The 25,180-nt window shown below is 43.4% G+C and overlaps 1 protein-coding gene across 1 annotated transcript in view; it reads left to right on the forward strand.

Annotated features, from left to right (window-relative positions):
• LOC147725232 (vomeronasal type-2 receptor 116-like) overlaps positions 1 to 25,180 on the forward strand; it is an 81,150-nt gene that overhangs the window by 41,293 nt on the left and 14,677 nt on the right. The window contains exon 3 of the mRNA XM_086918219.1: positions 12,149 to 13,039. Within this exon, the coding sequence (XP_086774345.1) occupies positions 12,149 to 13,039 (891 nt within the window). The remainder of the gene's footprint in view (positions 1 to 12,148; positions 13,040 to 25,180) is intronic.

The following is a 25,180-nucleotide window of genomic DNA, read 5'->3' on the forward strand; positions in this document are numbered from 1 at the left end:
GTGCCTCTATAACAAAGATTACTTTACCACCTCTCGATGATACTCCATTGTTTATGAGATTGTAAGTTATACTTTTTCTTACATTGACCGGGATCAGTATAGCATCCAGGTCCTTTTGTAGGAGATTTCTGTCATCTAAAACCGCTTGAGCTGCTGTTGCAACTCTACGTCTTTCCTCTTCACTATCCAACATTTTGTCGACTGGAAGTTTTTGCAGAACAAGTTTCAAGGAAACAAAGATTAGGTGCACAATATTTTGGAACACTGTATCCTTCAACGTTGAACAAACTAAAAACTAATACCTAGGATTTTACGTCCTACTCAGTTTTAGCGGATATTTTCCTTTAACCCACTCCAGACATCTATTGGAGTATTTTACGGGAAAAACAGGTCTGTGTGAAAAGCACGACTGAGTTACTCTAGTATTTAGCATTAAATTATCGCCTTACCAAGCGTTGGGTGCCATGTAGTGTAGTTCCTATATTCCCAATAGGCTCTGCGCATTGGAATAATATATCCTGCAGTTTAGACGTAGGACTGAGGTCGACTAGGTCTCTATTGAATATATTAAACTCAATTGTGAATGCCAGCTACCTCAGAGGTCACTAGAAACTTTCTCGAATTCACAAGAAGGGATTAGTTTCTGACAACTGCATAAGCTTGACAGCTGTGTTTCCCAAGAATAAGAAATCAATCTCTAGAGTCGCGGAAACAATCGATAGCTATTTTACTCAGCCAATCGTGCATGCTTCGTTTCACCAGAGGTGCTGAAAAAATAGAGAGACTGGCGTTTTCAATAAAAAAGTATTTATTGAACAGTCTTCTTTCTCAAGCATAAGAAAAGTACTGCTACAATCATAATACTGGTTATAAAGTACAAGGCATATAATACAAAAAGTATTATAAAGTAGTACTGTAAAAGCATGGTATGGTTCTAAGCCATATAAAATAACATAGAATACATACAGTGATAAATAATGACTAAAAGTACTCAACGGGTGCTTCTAAAATGTGCCTACCCCGGTGTATCTAACCTAAGTCTAGTACGGGGGGAAGAAGTAAGTGAGGTGTAGCTTAAGTTTTAGTATTCTTTGCCAAGAATCTATTCCAAGAATTATCTCAGGGTCTAATCAGCTCCGAACCTTGGTTTTAGAATTACGGAGGTCTTGTATCTCTCTCGCAGGACTCAATTTTCCAGCAACCCGCAAGGGTAGCCTGTAAACACTGGAGCTGGACTTCTCGGCTGGAGAAAAGACAGCGTCTCTCAGTGCGTCAGCTCGAGGGTTGGGTTCCTTCGGCACTTGCTGCAGCAGGGCGTCGGGCAAGTAGATAGTTGATCTGCTCCAAACCACTGTGTGTTTGTGTGGGCAAATAAAGGCATATTTATACCTTGAAGGCGCCGAGTTTGACGTATGATTGGACATAATAACGTCATCAAAGACTTAGTTCCTTGAAAACTCCATGATTTCCTAGATAAATTAGTATTCAGGCAAGGGGAAGTCACTAGCTGCTGAAGGCGGGTTTCTATAAGAAGTCATTGTGGATTCTCGGAACTTAGTGAAAGTAGCCATGCCGTATTTGGGTTGCATAGGCTCAGTCTAAATATGGTAATGATTTCTATGCCTATATAATGATCGGGTAATTTATACCTATATATGGGCATGAATCGGGAAAATTACACTAGGGTCCTAGATTCCAATACAATAATACTGTTGTCTTGAAGTTCCTAAAAATACTTGGTCGCAGATTTAGAAGCCCCTTGCACCGCATGCGCATCAAATTGGTGACGCAACGATGGAGCAGCCTGCTAAGTGATATTTACATGAATGATAAGTGCAGTGCAATTGTGTTAGTGAAAAATAATAAAGGATTTACAAGAGAGAAAAATATTTATTAGGATATCTATCGCAATCCTTGTTAAAAACTGTGCAAAAAAAGCAGTTTCAAACATCACTGCTTGTAAAAATGGTTGACATGTTTTGCAAACCAAAGATACACTAAAAATATGTTCACAGTTTGAACCGCTGAGAAAAACTTCAGTGTCCCTAATACTACATCTGAATCCGCACGGTAATTCCCAGTACTCAGGTATGAACCCCTTACCCAGCTCTTCAAACCTGCCTACCTGATGGTACTGGAGACAGTATTGAAATTGGAAAGTCGTCACTGGCAATGTAATATACCCATGGATTAACCATTTTGTGGAAGGTGACTCAGCCACAGTGAAACGTAATTGGTCCAATTTTTCAGTTTGCGAAGTGGTGCATGCCATAACCATCCGTCTTTCAGTTAAATTGTACACAGAGACGTGCTATTTATAGCAACAAGGCACATGGCCACAACCTATGGATTGTAGCCTCCGGCTTAGAAGTTTAATAGAGCACATTTGCGATTGTCCACATTGTAAAATAGACAAATATTATTCCATGTTATCGATTGCAGAAGACATAATGTTGCCCAGTGAATACATTGTGGAAGATAGTGTGGTCATGCCATTAAGAACTACAGCCAAAGCTTTTTCTAGGTATCCCCTATCTATTTTTATGCAATCTCTCAGCAGCATCCTGTTGGGAGATTTTCCATAGTTCCTTGTAAATAGCATACACGAAGCGCTAACGACATGGGTTATGGGAACCAACCAAAAAATCCTTGAGTTCCAGGTCGTATGATAGAAGGGACAAGTGTTGTTTCACCTGAGCAATGTCAAGGTTTTAGCCACTCTAGGCAGAACTTCCCAAAACTGTGGGATATCACCACCCCGAATGTTCTGATTGTACTTCGCATGGGTCATGGTTACTAAACCCTTCTGTGGTACCCCTTAATCTTGACTGACACTTATTTTTGTTGATAGGCTAGACCAGCCTTCCCTTCCAATTGAGGTCTGATGAATTGTAAAAGCCATTATGCATCAAGGCCTCTAATGTAACCTGGCTGTGTATCATATAACGTTGCTGTCCCTCAAGTGTGTTGATGAGATAACCAGAGGTTTGTTCAAATACATAATCCTGGCTAAGCCAAGACAGAAAGATAGTTGCACAGTCTAGGTCAGGGAAGTACCTGATTTGGAATGAGGCATGCTCTAAATAAGTCTTCAATTCCTTCAACCAGTCAATCTTTACTCCCCGAGACAGATTTTAGGCCCAAAAGTAATCTGAGACAAAATCCTAACTTTACGACTTTTGGTATTCACAAAAGGCATTTACTAGTAGGAAATTTCAGATTCCTAACTTTACCACTAGTAAACTGAGACAAATTCCTAACTTTACGACTTTTGGTATTCACAAAAGGCATTTAGTAGTAGTAATGTTAGGATTCCTAACGTTACTACTACTAAATGTAGTGGTGTCCCTCCAAAAGTCGAACACTTGTAAAGACAGTTGGGAAATAGAGGAAGCAGAGTATTTCAGCTTATTGTTAGTGAGCATGTCTTCTTTGCAGATGTTGGTGCAAGCCTATAGTAATAGGAGGCCGGGACTGAAGTGTTAAACCCTGAAAAATAAGCAAACTTCTGTGCAAACGTTGTAGGACTAACCTTTATTGGTGTTGGGCAACGTTCCTTTGAAGGTAAGTGAAAACATTATGTGGGATACTTGCTTTGTGCAAAAAATGGTGACCATATTGTTGGTAACATAACATGGTATCAAAATTAGATATCTCATCATACAATTCATCCTGTGAAAATGCAGCCGATTGTTTCTAAATCAGACATCGTAGTAGGCACATGCTCAATGTCCCATTCATCAGAGACAGTACTAGAGGTGATGAAATAATTCAAAGAAATTTAAACAAGTGGCCTACTCTTCAGAAGTGGCAACAGTGGGGTTTGATCTGATCTATCGAGAGTGATCTCTTTTCTTTCTTGCCTGCAAGGGTGGAAGAAGTACTTCCGGTATACAACAGCGGTATACAACGTCGGGACGCCCCTTTGCTGGGGCAGCTGTGTGCTTAACAAGTATACGACATTTAACATTTGTAATGCCCAGTAGTCATTGAGATCCTGTAAAACACCCAATATTATTCAGTGATGTCAAATGCTTTTTCATCTGCCACTGTGCAGCCACTATTAGGGTGAGATACCCATATTCTTATCCCAAACAGGACCTCTTATAGGGTACGCCCCCTAGGGATTTCCTGGCATGTTGTTTAGTGCCCTCTGGACCCCATATAGGTGATTGACCCAACTCCCACCCAAGCCTAAGAACTTAGCTGTGAAGAATTGCTTTAAGTCATGGGTCTTCTTCTCCACAATCAAATTTCCCTTCGGATGATACAGAGAGGAGTACCCCAAGCCCACCCAATCTTCCCTTGGCTTCTTTGTAAGCCAGAGAGCTTAACACAGGACAGCAGACTGAATGTAATGTGTCCAATGAGGACTCACAAATCATTTATAACAGTTCAGGCGCCAGTCGAGCGTTGAGGCCAAACCCACAAGAATCTAGAGCATGGATCAACTGCCAGAAAGATGTACTTGTAAGCCTCGTCATATTGTAGGGACCGCAGTGATGTAAATAGACACAAGCAAGAGGTCTGCCTGATATAAGTAGTGGTGTTTGAGGTGGACGTGCCACGGTGGAACCTTTCATCTGCTGACAGATGTCACACTTGAGAACAAAGTTCTTGGTCTTTTTTGAGAGGCCTGGTCACCAATAGCACTGCATCAATAGTGAAATCATTGCAACAATCCCTGCGTGCCCAGAACGCAAATCCTCATGTGCAGCTAGAATTAATCCTAATCTGTGATCCATGTTTGGTATTACTTTATCCCCCTCTCCTGGAATTTGTGCATACAGAATGTCTTGTGCATCTAACTTGTAGGAGTACTTAAGTGGAAAAAACGTGGGCAAGGCAGAGCTTTTATGTGAGGTGTTGACTGCTGTCATGATGTGGTAGAACGAGTGATTGTGGCAACGGCAGCAGTTCGCACTTGGCTTCATCAGCCAACAAATTCACTTCAACATGCATGTGAACACGCTGATGACTCAATGTGTGAACTACATGAGCCAGTGGCAAGCTCCCTTTCATGTTCGCCACCTGTTCTGTTATCACATCTCATAAGGTTACCATTCAAAGAGGATAACTCGTCCCAGACCTCCCAAAAAGTTTTTAAATCTTTAACATCCATTTTGCAATGCCAATCATTGCACACTAATTCCAAAACTTTCTTTAAATGCTCGTCTTTGGTCAAAGACTCATTCACCTCCTATTACGAAAAGAATCTAAACTATAGCCCCAAAACCATGGCAACCTGAACACTATCCATGAGATCATCCTGGTTCTCGACCGTCTGGACAGACAAACAAGCAAGAAAATTAGCAACAGAATTCTTATTACCAGGTAAATATTTCACTTTGTAGAGAAAATCTAATATACGGATGGATATGTGTGCTAATCTGGCCGAAATGTTGACCATACCAACATTGGACAACATTTTAGCTAAAGGTTTGTAATCACATTTAATGGTAACTTCATTGCCAAAAACAAAGGTGCGAAAATGCTCTAAAGGCCAAGCACAAGCGAGTGCCTTACATTCAAAACCATTGTTTTTGCACTCTGCATGAGACAAGGACCTAGAGGCACATGCAACAATGGATTCATAACCCTTTCCATTAACCTGTGAAAGAACAGCCCCGATACAAGTACCCCTGGCATCAGTGGTGATTATATTTTTTTCACACGGGTCAAAACCTTGGAGAGCAGGAGCTGAGGAGATGGCATTTTTAATGTCAGAAAATTCTTCTTGACACAAAGCAGACCACACAAAATCGGACTTGAACTTAAGTAGTTGCCTAATATGAAAAGTTCTGCTTGAAAGGTTTTGTACAAACTAAGAAAAGAACCCAACAAGTCCCAAAAAGGATTTAGCTTCATCCTTATTTTTGGGACTGGGGGCATCAGTAATGGCAGTAACCAGTTTAGCTATAGGATGAATGCTAACAGTGCTGATCTCATGACCAAGATAACTCACACCAGTAGCAGCAAGCTTGCACTTCAAAATTGTAGTTAGTCCAAATTTGTTTAAGGGGGAAACTAAATGAAGAAGTTTATTTTTGTGATCATTACTATTCCTGCCCATGATGAGAAAGTCATCTTGGAAGATGAGAACATTATCCACATGACCAAAAATCTTAGGCATTAAACGCTGGAAAACAGCGGCCGCAGAGGCTAAGCCAATCGGCATCCAGGTGTATTGAAAACAACCAATGTGTGAAATGAAGGCAGAGAGATTTTTACAATCAGTAGAAAGAGGAATTTGGCGGTAGGCTTGGGAAAGAGCCATGATGGAGAAAATGTCCATGCCTCTGGTTTTGGTAAGAATTTTAATAATATTTGGAAGAGGAAACTGGTCTATCAAAATGTTAGCATTTAGATGTTGCAAGTAAATGCATAACGTAAGCTTTCTGTGGGCCTTCCTAGCAATGACCACCGGCGAAATCCATTGGGAAGATTCATTAGGTTCAATGGCACCATCTTTGACGAACCTACCCAACTCCTTCTCCACCTCATCCCTAACAGAAAAAGGAATATTGCGTAGTATGTGGACTGTGGAAGCAACATTGGGTTTGAGGTAAATCTGGTGTTCAAAACCTTCCAATCTGCCCAACATACCAGAGAAAATACCAGGAAAATCATTACAGTCTTGCCTAAGCATTCACCTAGGACCAGAAATTGTTCAATGCCATTTGAATCAAGAATACTATTACGTTTCCTTTGATCTTTCTACCCAAGAACAGAAGGACCCTTCTTAGGAATATAAAGTTTGGAAAGTACACTTTTGTTCTTGAACCTAAGGATAAGGCACCTAAAACCAAGTAAATCAATAGATTCCCCAGTGAAGCTTTCTGGAGCAATATCAGTTTGAAACATTTAAGGACCACATTTTTCAACCAATTTGTTGGACCATACAGCTTCATTAACTATGGTGAAAGGAGAACCTGAATCAGCTGCAATGTGTACATTAACTCCTACCATGAATATTAAACACAGAAGTTTGTTAGAATAATTTTTTGAGAGATATAGAGGAGAACATTGTCCATAGAACTTGAAGCAATACAGGCTTCATCATCACTAACTTCATTGGGGTGGATAAAAGACCCTCCACAATGCACTTGACTTTGTCTCTGTTAGGTTTTTTAGTGTGACAAACTCTGCTGAAATGATCAGTCTTCAGACATAGAGTGCATTTTTGTTAGATGGCTGGACATTTCTTATCATTGGTGAGATGGTAGTTACTGTCACACCGGAAGCATCTTAGTTCTTTATGAATCGAACATACATCTCTTTTAAAAGATGATCTGCCGGAAGAGATTACCTTAATTTTGTTAGAGAGAACCCTGGCAACAGTTTCCTGTTGCTTATTAACAAGGTTCTCTTTTTTAAGGGTTTTGGCACACCTACCAGACAATTCAGCTTTCCTAGCAATAGCAAGAACATCTTTAAGAGGGATGTCACCATTAACCCATAATCTGTCTTGTAGGGAAGGATCAAAAGCATGCATGACAACTTAGTCTCTTATTCACTCTTCTTGAATAACACCAAATCTGCAATTGTTTGCAAGATTTTGAAGAGCTGTAACAAAATCAGCAATCGTTTCATTCTTAAGCTGTTTCCTTTGAAATAAATTAAAACGGGTTACACCAATACAATCTTTAGGAGAGAAGTAGTCATCTAAATGTCTAATGGCTTGATTAAAGAGATTTTCATCACCATAAACAATATATGTTTTCATCTGACTGTAGATTCATGAACTTCCCAGTCCTAAACTGTGCATTAATAAACCTTTTTTCCTTTCACCCGACAACTTATTAGCATGGTCAATGGTTATTAAGTAATTCATAAAGTACTTCTTCCATTGGAACCAGGGAAGTGGAGGATCACCCGTAATGCACAGAAACTCTTTTGGTGCGTTGACAGTAGTGTTGGGTGTAGGAGTGGCCATGGTATTCCAAAAGTTTCAAGAAAATACAATTTGCCAGAAGACAATCGCAATTCACAAAATGAGGAACAGGAATACTGTATGTAGGAGGCTGTGTGAATCAGGGTAAACCTATAAGCAGGAAACACTTTAGTTAGGAACATGAATACTGCATGAATGAAGCTGTGCAAATCAGAGCAGAAATATTAGCAGGAAACACCTTAAGTTTCAAAACCACAGCAGAAATACTGGGCTATAATGTGGAAACAAAGAAAGGGCTATACGAACCAGCACACAAAGTTGTGCAGATAAAAAAATTAGATTAAACTTCCAAAACAGAGACTAAAGTATTTGAAAAATGACGTGTGCACTTTAAAAAGTTGTGTTAATCAGAGAAGCAAGACTCGGTGTATGGATAAACTTCACAGTCAAAAGATTCCACACATCAAAATTAGGTAGGCAAACTTGAGGGAACAGTTCCCGATAGTACAGATAAAGGAGAAAGTATGCCAGGGAAAGTCTTGCCTCATCCTTTAAGGAAGAAGGAATAGGTGCGGCAAACAGCAGAGCATAACAAGTGTAGAGACTCACCACTGCAGCTTGGCGAAGTCACCCTTTGTGAAGATCCCTGAACGGGTTGAAATATATCAGCTGTGTGTGAAGGAGAGTAATAAAGTGAAGGTTTGAGCAAATATGAGGTTTAAGCAAGGATTCGTACTGGCCCCCAAATTTAACTTGTTTATGTCTGATCTTGTACAAAGGCTCAACCGCATCAACTCTCAGCCACCCAACTGGTCAAATAATCCCTGTCACATCTTTCATATGCTAATGATGTGGTATTAATGAGCCTAACACAAGTAGGCCTCCAGAAGGCGCCAACAGAATTGCAGGATTATGTCACAATCAACAAACTGGAAATCAATACAACTAGGTCCAAAACCAACTGATCCAAAATCGACCCGACCGTAAACATAAAAACTGCTTGGATGGTAAGATACTAGAAGCAGTTACAAGCTATAAATATTTAGGAGTCTATTTAGATGACAGATTTGATCGACAGGAATAAAAAACTATTGGCCTGATTAGGATGGTGGGCGGACTTAAGTCTTCCTGTCACCCTATCGGACAACGGGACTACCCGACATGCTGTCAGCAGTCTCATCAACCAAATTACAATGCGACCGCCTCCAAGGCAGTCTCACTGTCCATATTCTGCATTGCGGAGGGTGCTGCGTGCTGCAGCACCCATTGCAATACAAACAAGCATTGGCATAGCCAATAGGTCTTGCTTCTGGGACCTTATAAGAATTTAGTTATACAGCACAATATCCTTGATGCAACAACATCAACGGTTGCATAGCTAAAAACATATAAGGTCCCAAAGGCGAGACCTATTGGCTATGCCACTGCTTGTTATTATTTGATGCATGATACATGGTGCTCATTTTTAGTATTTTATTATGCATGCAATATATTATATCCGTAGCACTAAAAAAACTCAAGTAACACAAGTGGAAACAACTATAAAGTAAGTTTTTGTTGTAATGGAAATCTGTTCATTGAAACTTCTGCCTCTTTCGGCGAGAGATAATGCAAAAAAAGAACTCACAGAGAAGTCCTAAGAAAATATCATTAGAGTAAAGCTAGTCAGGGTTGCTTTTCTGTAATTTTGAGATTTGTCGAATGTTTCTGGAATTAGCACTAAACTATAAGTCCTCCATAGTCAGCCGCATAATGAGGTCTAAATACACGCCTGAAGGTTTCCCTTTCACATACTATCCCGTTAGAACGCTGAGTTTGGCACAAAGGCAAAGCTTTCGAAGGCAAGAATAGTATTAGTGGCCAATGAAAGGGAACAACAGATTCATCTCTGGGCCCCACCTTCTTCAAAACCTACATGACATCCTTGGACAACATTGTCAGATCCCACAGGCTCAACACACTCTCAAGTGCATACGACACTCAACGTATCCTCTGCCTCTTCAGAAACCCCACCACCACCGATTCCACAGGGGCATGGTGACCATCACAAACTGGTTCAGTGACTCTTTGGTCATGTGCGTTCGCTCTTTCCTTCCCATGTAAACGTCTGTGAAAAGGCCCTCTCAACATTGGCACTTGAAATGAGCAACACCAAAACAACTAGTACAAAATGTGTTAACTCCGGCCACTGAGATAGCTTTTAATGCCAATACTGGTTCACTTGAAGATTGCCATCCTCAGGGCAGGTTCTGCAGCATTTGCTCTGATCTGGGCACTTATGCCCTTAGAGTTATTGAAGCGGTCATAAATGAAGCAGCACTTTTGAAACTACTGAGGAAATTCCCCTTAACGGACGGGACTTAGAACAGAATACCACAGTGAGGATTCATTGACCTCAAATGCCATTGGTGGTGAAAGGACAGTTCAATGCATCAATGCAAGCCATTTCTCATAGAGTGTAAAATAAAAGTTCCTGAACTGCTCTTTATCATTGCTTTGCTTACCAAGTGGCAGGCACGCTAACATAGAACATGTTACAGTGCCATAGTCACTAAAGGTGTCGCCCAGCCTACTCTCGAGGAGATGTTTCACATCTACACCAATTATGCTGAACACTTGGCAGACAAGGGTGTTTTCAGACTCTATTGGTTTATTATGTCTGCTACAGCAGTTATGAACTCCTGTAAAAATCTAAAAATGCAGTAGAGTGTACTTTTTTCACATCACTATCAATAGGTGACCAAAGATTCTCAGATTGTTTGCCTTTGGCATCATCACTCTGCAAAAATTCTGTAAACTATTGCCACATGGATAATATAGCATCCATAGCCCCTTGGACTGAGAACCATCAGCTTAGGGACGCAGTTGTGATGACTCTTACTTTGAAGCCACAAAAGCAAAACATGATAAATATTTGCGTTTCTGTTTCTGTGCATAAGAAAACTGTGCACCAGAATGGACTCAAAAGTCAATAGAATTCCTCATTAACTCTGAACATTGTAAAGATGCTTTCAGCGTACCATCTAACAAGTGGCAAGGATCTCTTACAGGGAAGCACTTCAGCTCAGGTATCAATATTGACAGGTCATCACACAACTTTTTCATATACGTATCTGAATCACTGCAAATACAAACAATATCAATCCAATCTGGGTTGAACTTGGAAAGAAACTTTCTTACAGAGCATTCCAAGTGACACTGCATTCCATGTTTTCCAAAAGCCTGGTGTCATGTTTTAACCACTATTCCAGATGTTTGGTGACAGCGCTCTTTTCACATATACTTGTCACTATACCTTGCATTGAATGTTTAAAGCCTGAGGTGTTGGCAATTCACCTACTATCAATACGACTCACTAGAAACTGGGGGCTGATGTGTTAAGGGTTTTTACCCATTCTATGTGGGTAAATATGATGACACATTAGGAAAGATTCTTAGGAAACCAGATATTTTACCTATCAGTGTCAGAATCAAATATGATTTTGATATTTCCCGATTCTCTACAGTTTATCAAATAATTAAACAAGACCTAAAACATGCTTCTAAACTCTGCATCTTTGGACCAAAGACCACAGACCTGAAAAAAACAAAAGGAAGAAGAAACAATATTTTAGTGCCATATATAAGCAACACAACTCAAGCAGAATAATGTTACTCCACATTTTCTTACTGCTAGCTTGTATAACAATGTTACATTCTATTGGCCCCTTCAGAAAGGAAAAAAATAACTTGTTCACTCCATTTTTCCTTTCTTTGAATGGCATTTAGTTTCTGGTTGTGCAGGTATCTTTCAGTGTTTATATGTTTTAGTGGTGCAATTTCTCTTTCAGTGGGGTTTTATCAGTTATTATAGGTTTAAACCTAAAAAAGGACAGCCGAATCATAAATCATCTGACCTTTGCCTCATGGTTGTTAACTCCTTATTGGCAATATATCTGACTAGACTTGGAATAGAATTAGAGTGCTCAAGATTTGTTTATCATCTATGAATATATTACTGTTTAAATAAAAAGAAACAGAGAGGGCCAATGGATTTATGGCACTCAGTATATGAATTTAGGTCCCAAAAGTCATGAGGAATCACAAAAGCATAATATTATGTAAATAAATCACAACAAGAACAACCCCTTCAATATAATTATTCATTAAATATCAACATGTCATTAACAATTTTGTAAACATACTGCTACATTTAGTATTGATGGAACATTTATGGCTTCTATTTTTACTTATAAAATATCTGCATCATTTTAGATATGGAAAACTGCCAGAAGTGCCCTGAGGACAAGTGGCCCAATGACAGGAAGGACGGCTGCATCCCCAAAACCATTGCTTTCCTCTCATACAGTGATTTCATTGGTGAGACTTTGGTCTTCTCAGCTGTATCCTTCTCTATAGCCACAGCTGCAGTGCTGGGAATTTTTATTAGACACAGAGACACACCAATAGTCAAGGCCAATAACCAGAATCTCAGCTACACACTCCTCGCCGCCCTAATGCTGGCCTTTCTCTGCTCCCTCTTATTTATAGGACGCCCCACAACATGGACCTGCCAGATCCAACAAGCTGCATTTGGGATTATTTTTACTGTTGCTGTGTCTTGCGTTTTAGCAAAAACCATCACTGTTGTCATTGCCTTTAATGCCACCCGGCCAGGGAGCAGATTAAGCAGATGGCTGGGATCACGGGTGTCAGGCTCTATTGTCCTCTTGTCCACACTAGGAGAAGTGACAATCTGTCTGTCTTGGCTGCTCACCTCTCCACCTCACCCTGGCATTGACACACATTCTGAGACTGGGAAGATAATCCTGCAGTGTGACCAGGGCTCTGTCACTGCCTTCTACAGTGTGATTGGATACATGGCCCTCTTGGCCTTTGCCAGCTTCATGGTGGCTTTTCTTGCCAGGAACCTCCCTGACCGATTCAACGAGGCCAAGCTCATCACATTCAGCATGCTGGTGTTCTGCAGCGTCTGGGTCTCCTTCATTCCTGCCTACCTGAGTACTAAGGGCCGGAATATGGTGGCCGTGGAGATCTTTGCCATCTTGGCTTCTAGCGCTGGACTGCTGGGCTGTATCTTCATTCCTAAATGTTATACCATTCTTAGGAGGGATGGAATTAGCATAAAACGTTTAGTTCTGAAAGGCAATTTGTAGTCACTGAAGAAACATTGTCGAATGATGCTGCTAGCCAGACTAGAATGAAGAGATATATAAACACTTAATACTTCCCTTTAAAACTTTTACAACAAATATGCATTTAGTATTTTTGCCTTTACAACGAAATACCATTTGTTGTGAAGGCATGCTTGCCTAGGGGGGACTTGTTGTCATTTCCTGTGTGTTAAGGCATGCAGGGTGCAGCTGTCATTCTATAAAGTGTAATATTATGTATACAGATGCTCTGCGATAGATCTAGTTCTGCAAATCTCACTATGAACATACTGCTGAGTCTTCTTCATCATAACTGCTCAAGTGCAAAGCAGGAGCCAAGGAACCAAGATGGCTTCTGTGGTATCGTTCTCCGCATTACTTGCAATCTTTGATTGCTTTTTGTGAAGGCTTGGGGCATTTTTCGGCAGCTTTCTGGAAGTTCAGTGAAACCACATTCAATCTTCTGCTGAGCGATCTTTCCTGAGGTATTTTCAGGTGTCAAGGATAATTGCAGTTTCTAAGATGTGGGATTGGTGAAAGATTGTCTTTAAGGTCCTTGTCTGTTACAGTTCTTCTTTAATGCATTGTCCCTCTTAAAGGTATTGTTGCTGCAATATGTTGACTTCAGTATGCAAAGAATATTATTGACTGATTCATTTATTAACATGCTTTTTTGGTATTCTGATTGACTTCACAGCTTTCTTTTTGATGATATATACCTGCTTGTGATCTTTATTGGAACAACATTATTGCTAATACTTTTATATTATTATTCTTACTGGCTCAAGCAACATTTCCCAACAATAACCCCTTTACTGCGGCGGCTATTCCGCCGCAGCGCTAAGGCGGCAGGGCGGCCGCGCAGCATGCCCATGCTGGTGACGGAACCGCTCCGTCACCAGCCGCAGTCGCGCTGTGCTCATGACGGAGCGGTTCTATCACGGCCCCGCCCGCTCAATGGAACGCTCAGCACAGGCGAGGAATCCGTGCCGCGTAGGCATGCCGAGCGGGCCGTGACGGAACCGCTCCGTCATCAGCACAGTGCGACCGTGGCTGATTACAGAGCGGTTCCGTCACCAGCAGGGGAGGGGTTAATGTGTTTTTTTATACAAATTTTGGCCAAAATCAGCAGCATTCTATTCAAATAAAAGAAAACAAGTAGCCTGAATACCTCCTTTGAAATCCAAAGTTATTGAAACACAAGAAGTATGGCGGCACTGCAATCTTGAGCAAATACAAGCAATTCAATAACAATACTGATATGTTGTGATATTACACAGATTCTACTCTCTCCATGAAAGAGGCTGATAATACGATACAAATCGGAGATAATGCATCAGCAATCAGCAAAATTACTCCTCTTTTAAGTCAAATAAAACCTTTAATTGAAAGTTTACATCTTTAGGGGCTCATTATGATGTCGGGCAGACTTAATTCGGCCAGACACCAACTCAGTCCTGGGGCCACCCGACACCCATTCGGTGCCGCATTAGGATTTGACCAAACTCTGTTTGGTCGCTTTCCCATATTTCACTATGGGAGCATAAAACCAGCTGTAATGCATGCTCCCATAGTGAAATAAGAGATGCTGCTCATTCCTGTACCTGTGGTAGGCACGAGGTGCAGGGTTCAACAGCGGGGCAATATAGGTGCCCCCTCAACCTCCAACAGGAGGCTGTGCACCAAAGTCTGACCTGCGAAGGACCCCCAAACACACGTTACATGTTATCCATGTTGGACTGACCGGCATGGGAACCAGGTCGGAAACTGTGAACATAATCTTCAAGGGCAGAAAGACCCGTCCTTGAGATTACTTGCCGGCTTCCCACTAGTGGATGGGCTCTCTGAGGCCTTCACTAGGGCCTGCCGGAATTACAGGCTGGTTTCCTTTCTAACATAATAAGGTGGTGGGAAAGGAAACCTAGGGGCCCATGGGCCCATGGGCCCATTACAATGTGCCCCCTGAGGTCAGAGCCCTTACGGGCCGTATGGTATTCGCTCTCTGAGAGACAACAGGCCTGATTTAGAGTAGATCGCAAATCATTTTTATCATTTTACTTTGACGTTCATGAGAGTCCGATAAGTTGTTATTAACAAATTCCTCTTATAGTGTAAATGACCTCAAATTACTACAGCAGATAGACTTATGTTAGAAAACTCTATTTACCTGCAGGATATCTCTTTAGCAATTAAATCCCTAAACTCAAGAAAAACACCTGGTCCAGGTGGTATTTCTGCTGATTTCCAGAAAGCATTTGAGAAACAACTATCGTCCATTCTTTCTTTATTTCATGATTTTTAACTAGTATTAATATTAAAGGTTCTTTTAGATAAGTGATTATTGAAATAAGTGATTATTGCTGTTCTTTCCAAATGAATCATACTTCAATTTCTATTTATCAACTAGTATTGCTCATACTAGCAAGACTATAAGATTTATGATAATTCATTAGCTACCAGGTTAGTCCCAATATTCGCATCCCTAATTCAGTCTGAACAAACTAGTTTATGATAGGAAAGCGTTGCGCACATACCACACAACTTATGTCATGTTCTATCCTTTATTTACAAAATGAAAATTCCTGATGGCCTATTAGCTTCGGATGCTGAAAAAGCATTCAACAAGGTGAAATTACAATTTCTATTTGCTATGTTAGATTTTTTTTTCAGTTTGGTCCTAATTGTTTTTAAAATGGTCAAGGCAGTATATAATAGCCAATCAGCTAAAATCTATCTTACTGGTCTGTCTTCTTCATGTATTACTTTGCATACAGTTACTAGACAACAATGTCTTCTCTTCCCACTTTTATTTCTCATTGCGATAGAACCTTTATTATGTTTTATCGGAAACAGTAAAGACAATACAGGAATTTTAATATAGGATATTGTTCTGGAAGTCTGTGGATTATATTTGTTTTATGTTAGTAAGTCTTCTACCTTGATTCCAATTATTTTAAATATTTTCAAACAGTATGCTTCTGTCTTTGGGTACGCAATAAATAAATATCACAAAAACTCAATTAATCCCTTTGAATGTTTTATTAACTCCTGACATGCTAGAAGGGAGGACAATGATATGGAACCTGCTTCAACTCAGATATCTTGATATTGCTTTTTCCTCCTCTATTGATCAAGCAGTTCCTGCTTCATTAAATTGGTGAAGTAAAATTGAAGTGGTCAAAATGGTTAGAAGTTGGGTTGTTGGTTGACTGCGGTGTGAGCCCTGCACAAGCAACAGCTGCAATACCTTGCAGGGTGAACCACAAAAGGTCAATAAATTACCTCTGCTAAACCATGGGTACCGTGGCACCACATTTCAGGCTTAACTTAGAGGCACTGTGTAAAGTATTTATAAACCACACAAACAGTAATAACGTGATAATACAAAACAAGCAAAATCCCAAACCAATTTATAAAATAGTGTCCCTTTTAATACATGATTTAACACTAAAATGACAAACATCCAATCCGTAGAACAGGAATTATGATGTGTGTCTAGCTTAAGGTTCAGTGTTAGGGAATGGCCACATGGGCACCTTTAGCACCACAATCAAGGGTCCAGGAGTGGACGGAGACCTCTTGGGCATTCAGGACTCACTCAGGCTGGGCCCAGCTGCAGGCTCCAAATCATAGGAGCCTGTTATGTCTCTGTGTCTCTGAACAATGGGCCACCAAACTAGCCCTTGGAGTCACTTCTTATAGACCTGGATGCATGTACAGATGCGAGGATCAAGAGCAGTGCTGGCCTCGGAGGGTTCAATGCAGGCTTCAGGCAGCAAAGCAGTCCTTCCAGGTACAGTGGCAATCTCGCAAAAAGCACAGCAGGTCACAACAGCAGGCAGTCCCCTCAGAGTCCTTCCGCAGGTCCAGCGGTGAACTGAAGAGTGGCCCTGAGAGCCCTTTTTTAGACCCTGATGACCTGCTCTTAGACGGTTGGAGACATTGACAGAGGGTTAAACCAGATTTAAGTGGTGTGCCACTCGGCAGCCTCGCTGCATACTCGAACATCGCCACCAAAAAGCTGAAACTGTCTGCAAACTTTGCTTTTAAAAATTGTGTTTTTTACTCTATGTCACGAAATCCCTGATCCTCACCTCCACGTTCCTTCACTTCCGGTATCCGGCTCTTCCCCGGTCTAGTGGATGATTCAGGACAGCTGCTGCACAGCAGGGCTGAGTGGTGGGTGGGAGGAGCAACGGGGTTAAAAGGCAGACTGGAGCAAGCGCGCGGCAGGCGAGCCGCGGGCGCGCTGAAGGCGCGCCTAAGGCAAGTCCGGCTGCACCCGTCCGTGCCTGGCCGGGACCAGGATGACAAATGCAAAAACCACAGTTGATGGACAGAATGCAGAACAATGTCATACACTCACCCAAGTACAGAGATCTGGGTCCAAATCCATCGTTTTTTTTGCACTCCACACCACCCCAGTTCAGACATGGCTATATGCAAATCAGTCTGACCCTGTGCCTCATGGGAACAGTCCAGCCCGAACTGCCAAGGCCGGGACCAGGGGCCACAACCCTTGGCCCAGGGCCCTGACACTCCAGGGAAGCCTTGCTTGCGTTAAACAATAATAAAATCCGCCACATAAACCCGCAGACAGTGGAGACACTTCGGCGGGAGGGGCTGCTGAAACCTACAGTTAAGACACTGATTAGCAAGACGAGTTCAAGGAAGGAAAGAAAAAGGGTAACATCACGGAGCGTTTCCCTGCTCAACACACGCTCCCTCCAAAAACACAATCTGGAGGTGTTCTCGCTGCTCCAAGAAGGTAACCTGGATGTGCTAGGGGTTACGGAAACATGGTTAGAAGACTCGTCCACCCCTGACCTGGTAGCAGCACTTCCACCTAACTTCGGCACCAATAATTACAACAAGAAAGATGGCAGGAAGGGGGGGGGGGGAATTACCCTCCTTTATAATAACTCCTTAAAAACTGAAACTATCTGTGCAGAAAGTCTGGAGGGCACAGATATTTTGGGAGTCAAGTTCTGTTCTGCCACCAACTGTCTGGTGATACTCCTTGTCTACCGACCTCCAAGGACCCCTTTATCAATCCTTTCCTGGGACTGGTCCAGGACCTGCGGTCAAGGTATGAGGGTCTTGTGGTTATGGGAGACTTCAATCTCCACTGGGATGAGTCCCCTGAAGACGCAATGTCCAAACAGCTAGAAGAGGCCATGACCTCGCTAGATTTAATTCAGAGGGTGTCTGGCCCGACACATAAGAAAGGCCACACATTGGACTTGATCTGGACATCAGTCCCAATGCTGAGCCCAATCACCATCTCGCCCTGTATATGGTCAGACCATCACCTGCTGCAGGGGAGAATGGAATTCCCAGGGCAAAGTTTATCCCCTCCTGCTGAGTGGCAGGTCGTGAGAAGCTGGAATACAATTGACACAGACACACTGATCTCCACTCTAGGGAAACAACCCTCCCACCTTAATAATTCAGAAAAGGGGGTGGTGATGAACAGAGTGTCTGAATTGAGCAGATCACTCTTACCCAGTCAAAAGATCAGGGCTTGATCCATCACCGTTATTTATCTCACTGCCCCATCCCAGCTCAGAACCTGGCTATATGCAAATCAGTCTGTCCCTGGCCCAGTGCATCATGGGAACAGGGCAGACTAAACTACCAAGCCAATTCTTCACCAGAAAGGAGACAAGCTACCGGGGACCGGTTTCTGGCATTTCAGCCGTCTTCGGCCCGGCTTGCTTGAATCCTGATGGAGCAGTGAGAAAGGGACTCATGTCTGAGTATACCCTGCCACACCTATAGTGGCCAAAAACGATTCAGAAAAGGGGGTGGTGATGAACAGAGTGTCTGAATTGAGCAGATCACTCTTACCCAGTCAAAAGATCAGGGCTTGATCCATCACCGTTATTTATCTCACTGCCCCATCCCAGCTCAGAACCTGGCTATATGCAAATCAGTCTGTCCCTGGCCCAGTGCATCATGGGAACAGGGCAGACTAAACTACCAAGCCGGCTGTAATGCCAGAAACCGGTCCCCGGGAGCTTGTTTCCTTCCCAGTGTAAGAATTGGCTTTTGTAGTTTGGTTTGCCCTGTTCCCATCATGCACTGGGACAGGAACAGACTCATTTGCATACAGCCAGGTTCTGAAACTGGGATGGTGCAGTGAGCTAAAAAACGGTGTTGGATCTAGCCCTGATCTCTTGACAGGGTGAGAGCTTTCTGCTTAATTCAGAGACTCTGTCCCTCACCACCCCTTGTTGTAAATATTTTTGTCCACCCTAAGCGTGGAAGGGTATTCTCAGATGTGAGACCCTTGCTCATTGCACCATCAGGATTCAAGCAAACCGGGCCGAAGACGGCTGTAATGCCAGAAACCGGTCCCCGGGAGCTTGTTTCCTTCCCAGTGTAAGAATTGGCTTTTGTAGTTTGGTTTGCCCTGTTCCCATCATGCACTGGGACAGGAACAGACTAATTTGCATACAGCCAGGTTCTGAAACTGGGATGGTGCAGTGAGCTAAAAAACGGTGTTGGATCTAGCCCTGATCTCTTGACAGGGTGAGAGCTTTCTGCTTAATTCAGAGACTCTGTCCCTCACCACCCCTTGTTGTAAATATTTTTGTCCACCCTAAGCGTGGAAGGGTATTCTCAGATGTGAGACCCTTGCTCATTGCACCATCAGGATTCAAGCAAACCGGGCCGAAGATGGCTGTAATGCCAGAAACCGGTCCCCGGGAGCTTGTTTCCTTCCCAGTGTAAGAATTGGCTTTTGTAGTTTGGTTTGCCCTGTTCCCATCATGCACTGGGACAGGAACAGACTAATTTGCATACAGCCAGGTTCTGAAACTGGGATGGTGCAGTGAGCTAAAAAACGGTGTTGGATCTAGCCCTGATCTCTTGACAGGGTGAGAGCTTTTTGCTTAATTCAGAGACTCTGTCCCTCACCACCCCTTGTTGTAAATATTTTTGTCCACCCTAAGCGTGGAAGGGTATTCTCAGATGTGAGACCCTTGCTCATTGCACCATCAGGATTCAAGCAAACCGGGCCGAAGACGGCTGTAATGCCAGAAACCGGTCCCCGGGAGCTTGTTTCCTTCCCAGTGTAAGAATTGGCTTTTGTAGTTTGGTTTGCCCTGTTCCCATCATGCACTGGGACAGGAACAGACTAATTTGCATACAGCCAGGTTCTGAAACTGGGATGGTGCAGTGAGCTAAAAAACGGTGTTGGATCTAGCCCTGATCTCTTGAGAGGGTGAGAGCTTTCTGCTTAATTCAGAGACTCTGTCCCTCACCACCCCTTGTTGTAAATATTTTTGTCCACCCTAAGCGTGGAAGGGTATTCTCAGATGTGAGACCCTTGCTCATTGCACCATCAGGATTCAAGCAAACCGGGCCGAAGACGGCTGTAATGCCAGAAACCGGTCCCCGGGAGCTTGTTTCCTTCCCAGTGTAAGAATTGGCTTTTGTAGTTTGGTTTGCCCTGTTCCCATCATGCACTGGGACAGGAACAGACTAATTTGCATACAGCCAGGTTCTGAAACTGGGATGGTGCAGTGAGCTAAAAAACGGTGTTGGATCTAGCCCTGATCTCTTGACAGGGTGAGAGCTTTCTGCTTAATTCAGAGACTCTGTCCCTCACCACCCCTTGTTGTAAATATTTTTGTCCACCCTAAGCGTGGAAGGGTATTCTCAGATGTGAGACCCTTGCTCATTGCACCATCAGGATTCAAGCAAACCGGGCCGAAGACGGCTGTAATGCCAGAAACCGGTCCCCGGGAGCTTGTTTCCTTCCCAGTGTAAGAATTGGCTTTTGTAGTTTGGTTTGCCCTGTTCCCATCATGCACTGGGACAGGAACAGACTAATTTGCATACAGCCAGGTTCTGAAACTGGGATGGTGCAGTGAGCTAAAAAACGGTGTTGGATCTAGCCCTGATCTCTTGACAGGGTGAGAGCTTTCTGCTTAATTCAGAGACTCTGTCCCTCACCACCCCTTGTTGTAAATATTTTTGTCCACCCTAAGCGTGGAAGGGTATTCTCAGATGTGAGACCCTTGCTCATTGCACCATCAGGATTCAAGCAAACCGGGCCGAAGACGGCTGTAATGCCAGAAACCGGTCCCCGGGAGCTTGTTTCCTTCCCAGTGTAAGAATTGGCTTTTGTAGTTGGGTTTGCCCTGTTCCCATCATGCACTGGGACAGGAACAGACTAATTTGCATACAGCCAGGTTCTGAAACTGGGATGGTGCAGTGAGCTAAAAAACGGTGTTGGATCTAGCCCTGATCTCTTGACAGGGTGAGAGCTTTCTGCTTAATTCAGAGACTCTGTCCCTCACCACCCCTTGTTGTAAATATTTTTGTCCACCCTAAGCGTGGAAGGGTATTCTCAGATGTGAGACCCTTGCTCATTGCACCATCAGGATTCAAGCAAACCGGGCCGAAGACGGCTCTAATGCCAGAAACCGGTCCCCGGGAGCTTGTTTCCTTCCCAGTGTAAGAATTGGCTTTTGTAGTTTGGTTTGCCCTGTTCCCATCATGCACTGGGACAGGAACAGACTAATTTGCATACAGCCAGGTTCTGAAACTGGGATGGTGCAGTGAGCTAAAAAACGGTGTTGGATCTAGCCCTGATCTCTTGACAGGGTGAGAGCTTTCTGCTTAATTCAGAGACTCTGTCCCTCACCACCCCTTGTTGTAAATACTCCCACCTTAATAGGCTACCAGAGGACGACGCTGAGGCGGCCAGTCTCAAATTATCACAAAAACTTAAAAGCGCCATTGAAGTAGTGGCACCAGCCCGAAGGGTAAAGACTAGAGACAAGGGTAAAGGTGCGCCATGGTTTAATGATGCACTGAGGCTTCTGAAACGCACCCTACGCCGGAGTGAGAGAGCCTGGCGTATCGGGTATGATCCCAGTACTCAGGTCTTTTATGCAAAGGAGTTCGCCACCTATAAACAAGCAATAAGGGCCAGGAAAGCTGAGTTTTATGAAGATAGAATTTCGACAGCACTCAATCCCCAGAAGGAAATCTTTAAGGTCCTGTCAGAATTGAGGAAAAAGAAAGAACAGCCCCCTCCTACTCGCAGGAAGACTGCCAAAAATTTCAGTTGTTCTTTACCACTAAGATTGCAGACCTGACAGAAATCGAGGCCACCCCCAGACTAGACTGCCTGGGAGACATCACAAGAACTACCCCAGCAGTCACTCAGCCCCTAATCTCACTGCCCCCACTCACCAAGGAAATGATGAGAATAGTTATGGGTCGAGTCAAATCAGGCTCACCGGCTGACCCGTGTCCCCCGAGGACCGGGGCTGGGGGATGATATGCTATCACTCCTGAATAGCTCATTGACTACTGGACAGGTTCCTTCCAACTTCAAGGAAGCCCGGCTGATCCCTCTCTTAAAGAAGGCAGGGGAAGATACCAAGATCATGAAAAACTATAGGCCCATTTCACAACTACCATTTTTGGCAAAATAATGGAGCAACATGTGCTGCCCACACTTTCACAGCACCTCGAAAACAACCTCCTGTTGGAACCTAACCAGGCCGGCTTCAGAGCCCATCACAGCACGGAATTGGTCATGCTTTCCGTGCTGGACGACCTGAGACTCAGAGCAGATAAAAAAACCCTGTGGGCTCTGGTACTGTTGGACCTCTCCACGGCATTTGAGACGGTCAGTCACAACCTACTACTGTCGCGGATGTGGGACCTTGGTATTCAGGGCGCTGCCCACGCCTGGCTGACATCTTTCCTCGGTGACCGGGTTCAGAGAGTGCAATTATCTGACCTGGTATCGGAGGCAGTGGGTCTCACATGTGGAGTTCCTCAGGGTTCAGCCTTATCACCCCTTCTATTTAATGCCTACTTGCAGCCTCTGATTTCAGCACTAAATCAGATGGACTGCAGTATCCATAACTACGCCGATGATACGCAAATCATCCTCCAAATTGACAACTCTTTAACGGCATATCAGAGAATGCAAAACATTCTAAAATTTACAGCCAATTGGATGACGGCAAATTCATTAAAAATAAATCCCGACAAGACTGAGGTGCTTGCAATTACGACGGCATCCAGCCCTTGGAATGATCTCTTGTGGCCGACAGAAGTAGGGCCCTCCCCAGTACCAGCAGAAGCAGTAAAAATCTAGGCCTGTACTTAGATGCCAATCTCACTATCTCAGCCCAGGTCTCAGCTGTAGTGGGCACCTGTGTGGGCCTAATGAGACAACTGCGCAAGCTCTCCCCCATTTTGATGATGGACACACTCAGAAGAGCAGTATCAGCTCTGATCCTGGCACGGCTGGACTACGGCCACGTCCTGTATGCCGGTATCTCTCAACAACTGCTGGCCAGACTGCAAATAGTCATGAACGACGCTGCCAGACTAATTTTTAACAAACCAAGAAGGACCCATGCCACCCCTCTCCTTCACAAGCTCCATTGGCTACCGGTAAGACAGCCGGCTAAGTTCAAGGGCCTGTGCATCACCCATAAAACCTTGTACGGGCAAGCCCCAAAATACATCAGAGAACGTCTAGTTCCGTACGTTCCCACCAGGAATTTATGCTCGGCAGATGCCGCACTGCAGGTCTGCCCTCGGTTCAAACTATCCTCTCTAGGAGGGCGCGCATTCTCCTAGATAATCCCCATCGCATGGAATAATCTTCCAGAGAGCTTGCGCAAAGAAACGAGTCTACTACCCTTCAGAAAAAAATTGAAAACTTTGCTGTTTCAGGAGGTATGGGGTAATGCCTAACTGGCCCTCCAACTGGTACTGTGTGCACCCTCTGACAAGCGCTTAGAGACCCCTGGGTGATAAGGCGCTCTATAAGTCCAAAATACATTACAATACAATACAATTTCCAGAATGTTCTTTGACATTCCAGGAGTGCCCTGCCTCCTAGCTGGCTGCACAGACAATATAGGGTCGTTAAACCTATGTGGTGGCACAGCCTAGCCTATGTTTAGCTTCACAACCGATCCTGGCAGTAGGAAGGCCATTTAGGCTATGCTAATCCTTCTACTGTGTGAATGTCTGGGATGAATTCACAAAGTATCAACTGTCAGGTACACCCACTCATGTGACCTAAGATTGGCTTCATTTTGATACTTGTAATGATATATTTGACTTTACCATTAAAGTACAAGTTTAGAGGTACCAAACCATATGAAGCTACCTCCTCTAGATTAGGAATTGCAGCTTTATAAATGTGATGCAGAATCTCCAGTGTTATCCTATGGGAGGGGTATGCTTCACCGTACTGAAATAAAAATGTATGAGATGTTCTGATCCAGAACATGTAAAATGTAAATGTGCGTGTCCTACTTCTTAATTACACAGCAGCCTTCCCTAAGGGACACTGTTTTAAGGCTGCACAGGCAGGCCGGGCACCTGTGTTAAAGTGCTGCTTAAGTGGTTGGAACAAGTAATGCTGCAGGACCACTAGTTGCATTTAATCTACAGGTCCTGGGCACATGTAGTGTACTTTACAAGGCACTTATAAATATATTAAATATGCCAATTAGGTATGTACCAATCAGACCATGTTTTAGAGAGACAGAACATGCACTTTAGCACTGGTTAGCAGCGCAGTGGTAAAGTGCATGGAGTCCTAAGGCAAACAAAACAAACTCAGCAAAATGCAGATGGAAAAGGTAAAATGTTTGGTGGTAACCCAGCAGAGAGAGCCATTTCCAACAGTTAGCAATCTAATAATGTATTTAACATTATTGATGCTACGGCAGAGAGAGCAATGAACACTCAGCTCTCCGAATTTATTGAGGAACATCACCTGTTGGAGGACACGCAGTTCAGGTTCCGTAAGCTTCACGGCACTGAAACTGCCCTCATTAAAGCCACCGAAGATATCAGACTCATCAGAGACCAGGGAGGTACAGCGGTGCTTATGCTGCTGGATTTATCAGCGGCCTTCGACGCGGTCGATCATTCCATCCTAATCGACCGTGTCTCGAATATGGGCATTCAACATAGAGCCAAAAACCTGCTTGCCTCCTTCCTGTCCGGAAGAACACAGGCAGTCACCTTAGGGCCCTTTCAGTCGGCCCAATGAACCCTTCTGTGTGGCGTCCCCCAGGGCTCATCCCTAAGTCCGACACTTTTTAACATCTATGTGTCGGACTTAGCTAAAGTT

The sequence above is a fragment of the Lissotriton vulgaris genome, chromosome 4_1 (assembly GCF_964263255.1).
Source record: "Lissotriton vulgaris chromosome 4_1, aLisVul1.2, whole genome shotgun sequence".
NCBI lineage: Eukaryota > Metazoa > Chordata > Amphibia > Caudata > Salamandridae > Lissotriton > Lissotriton vulgaris.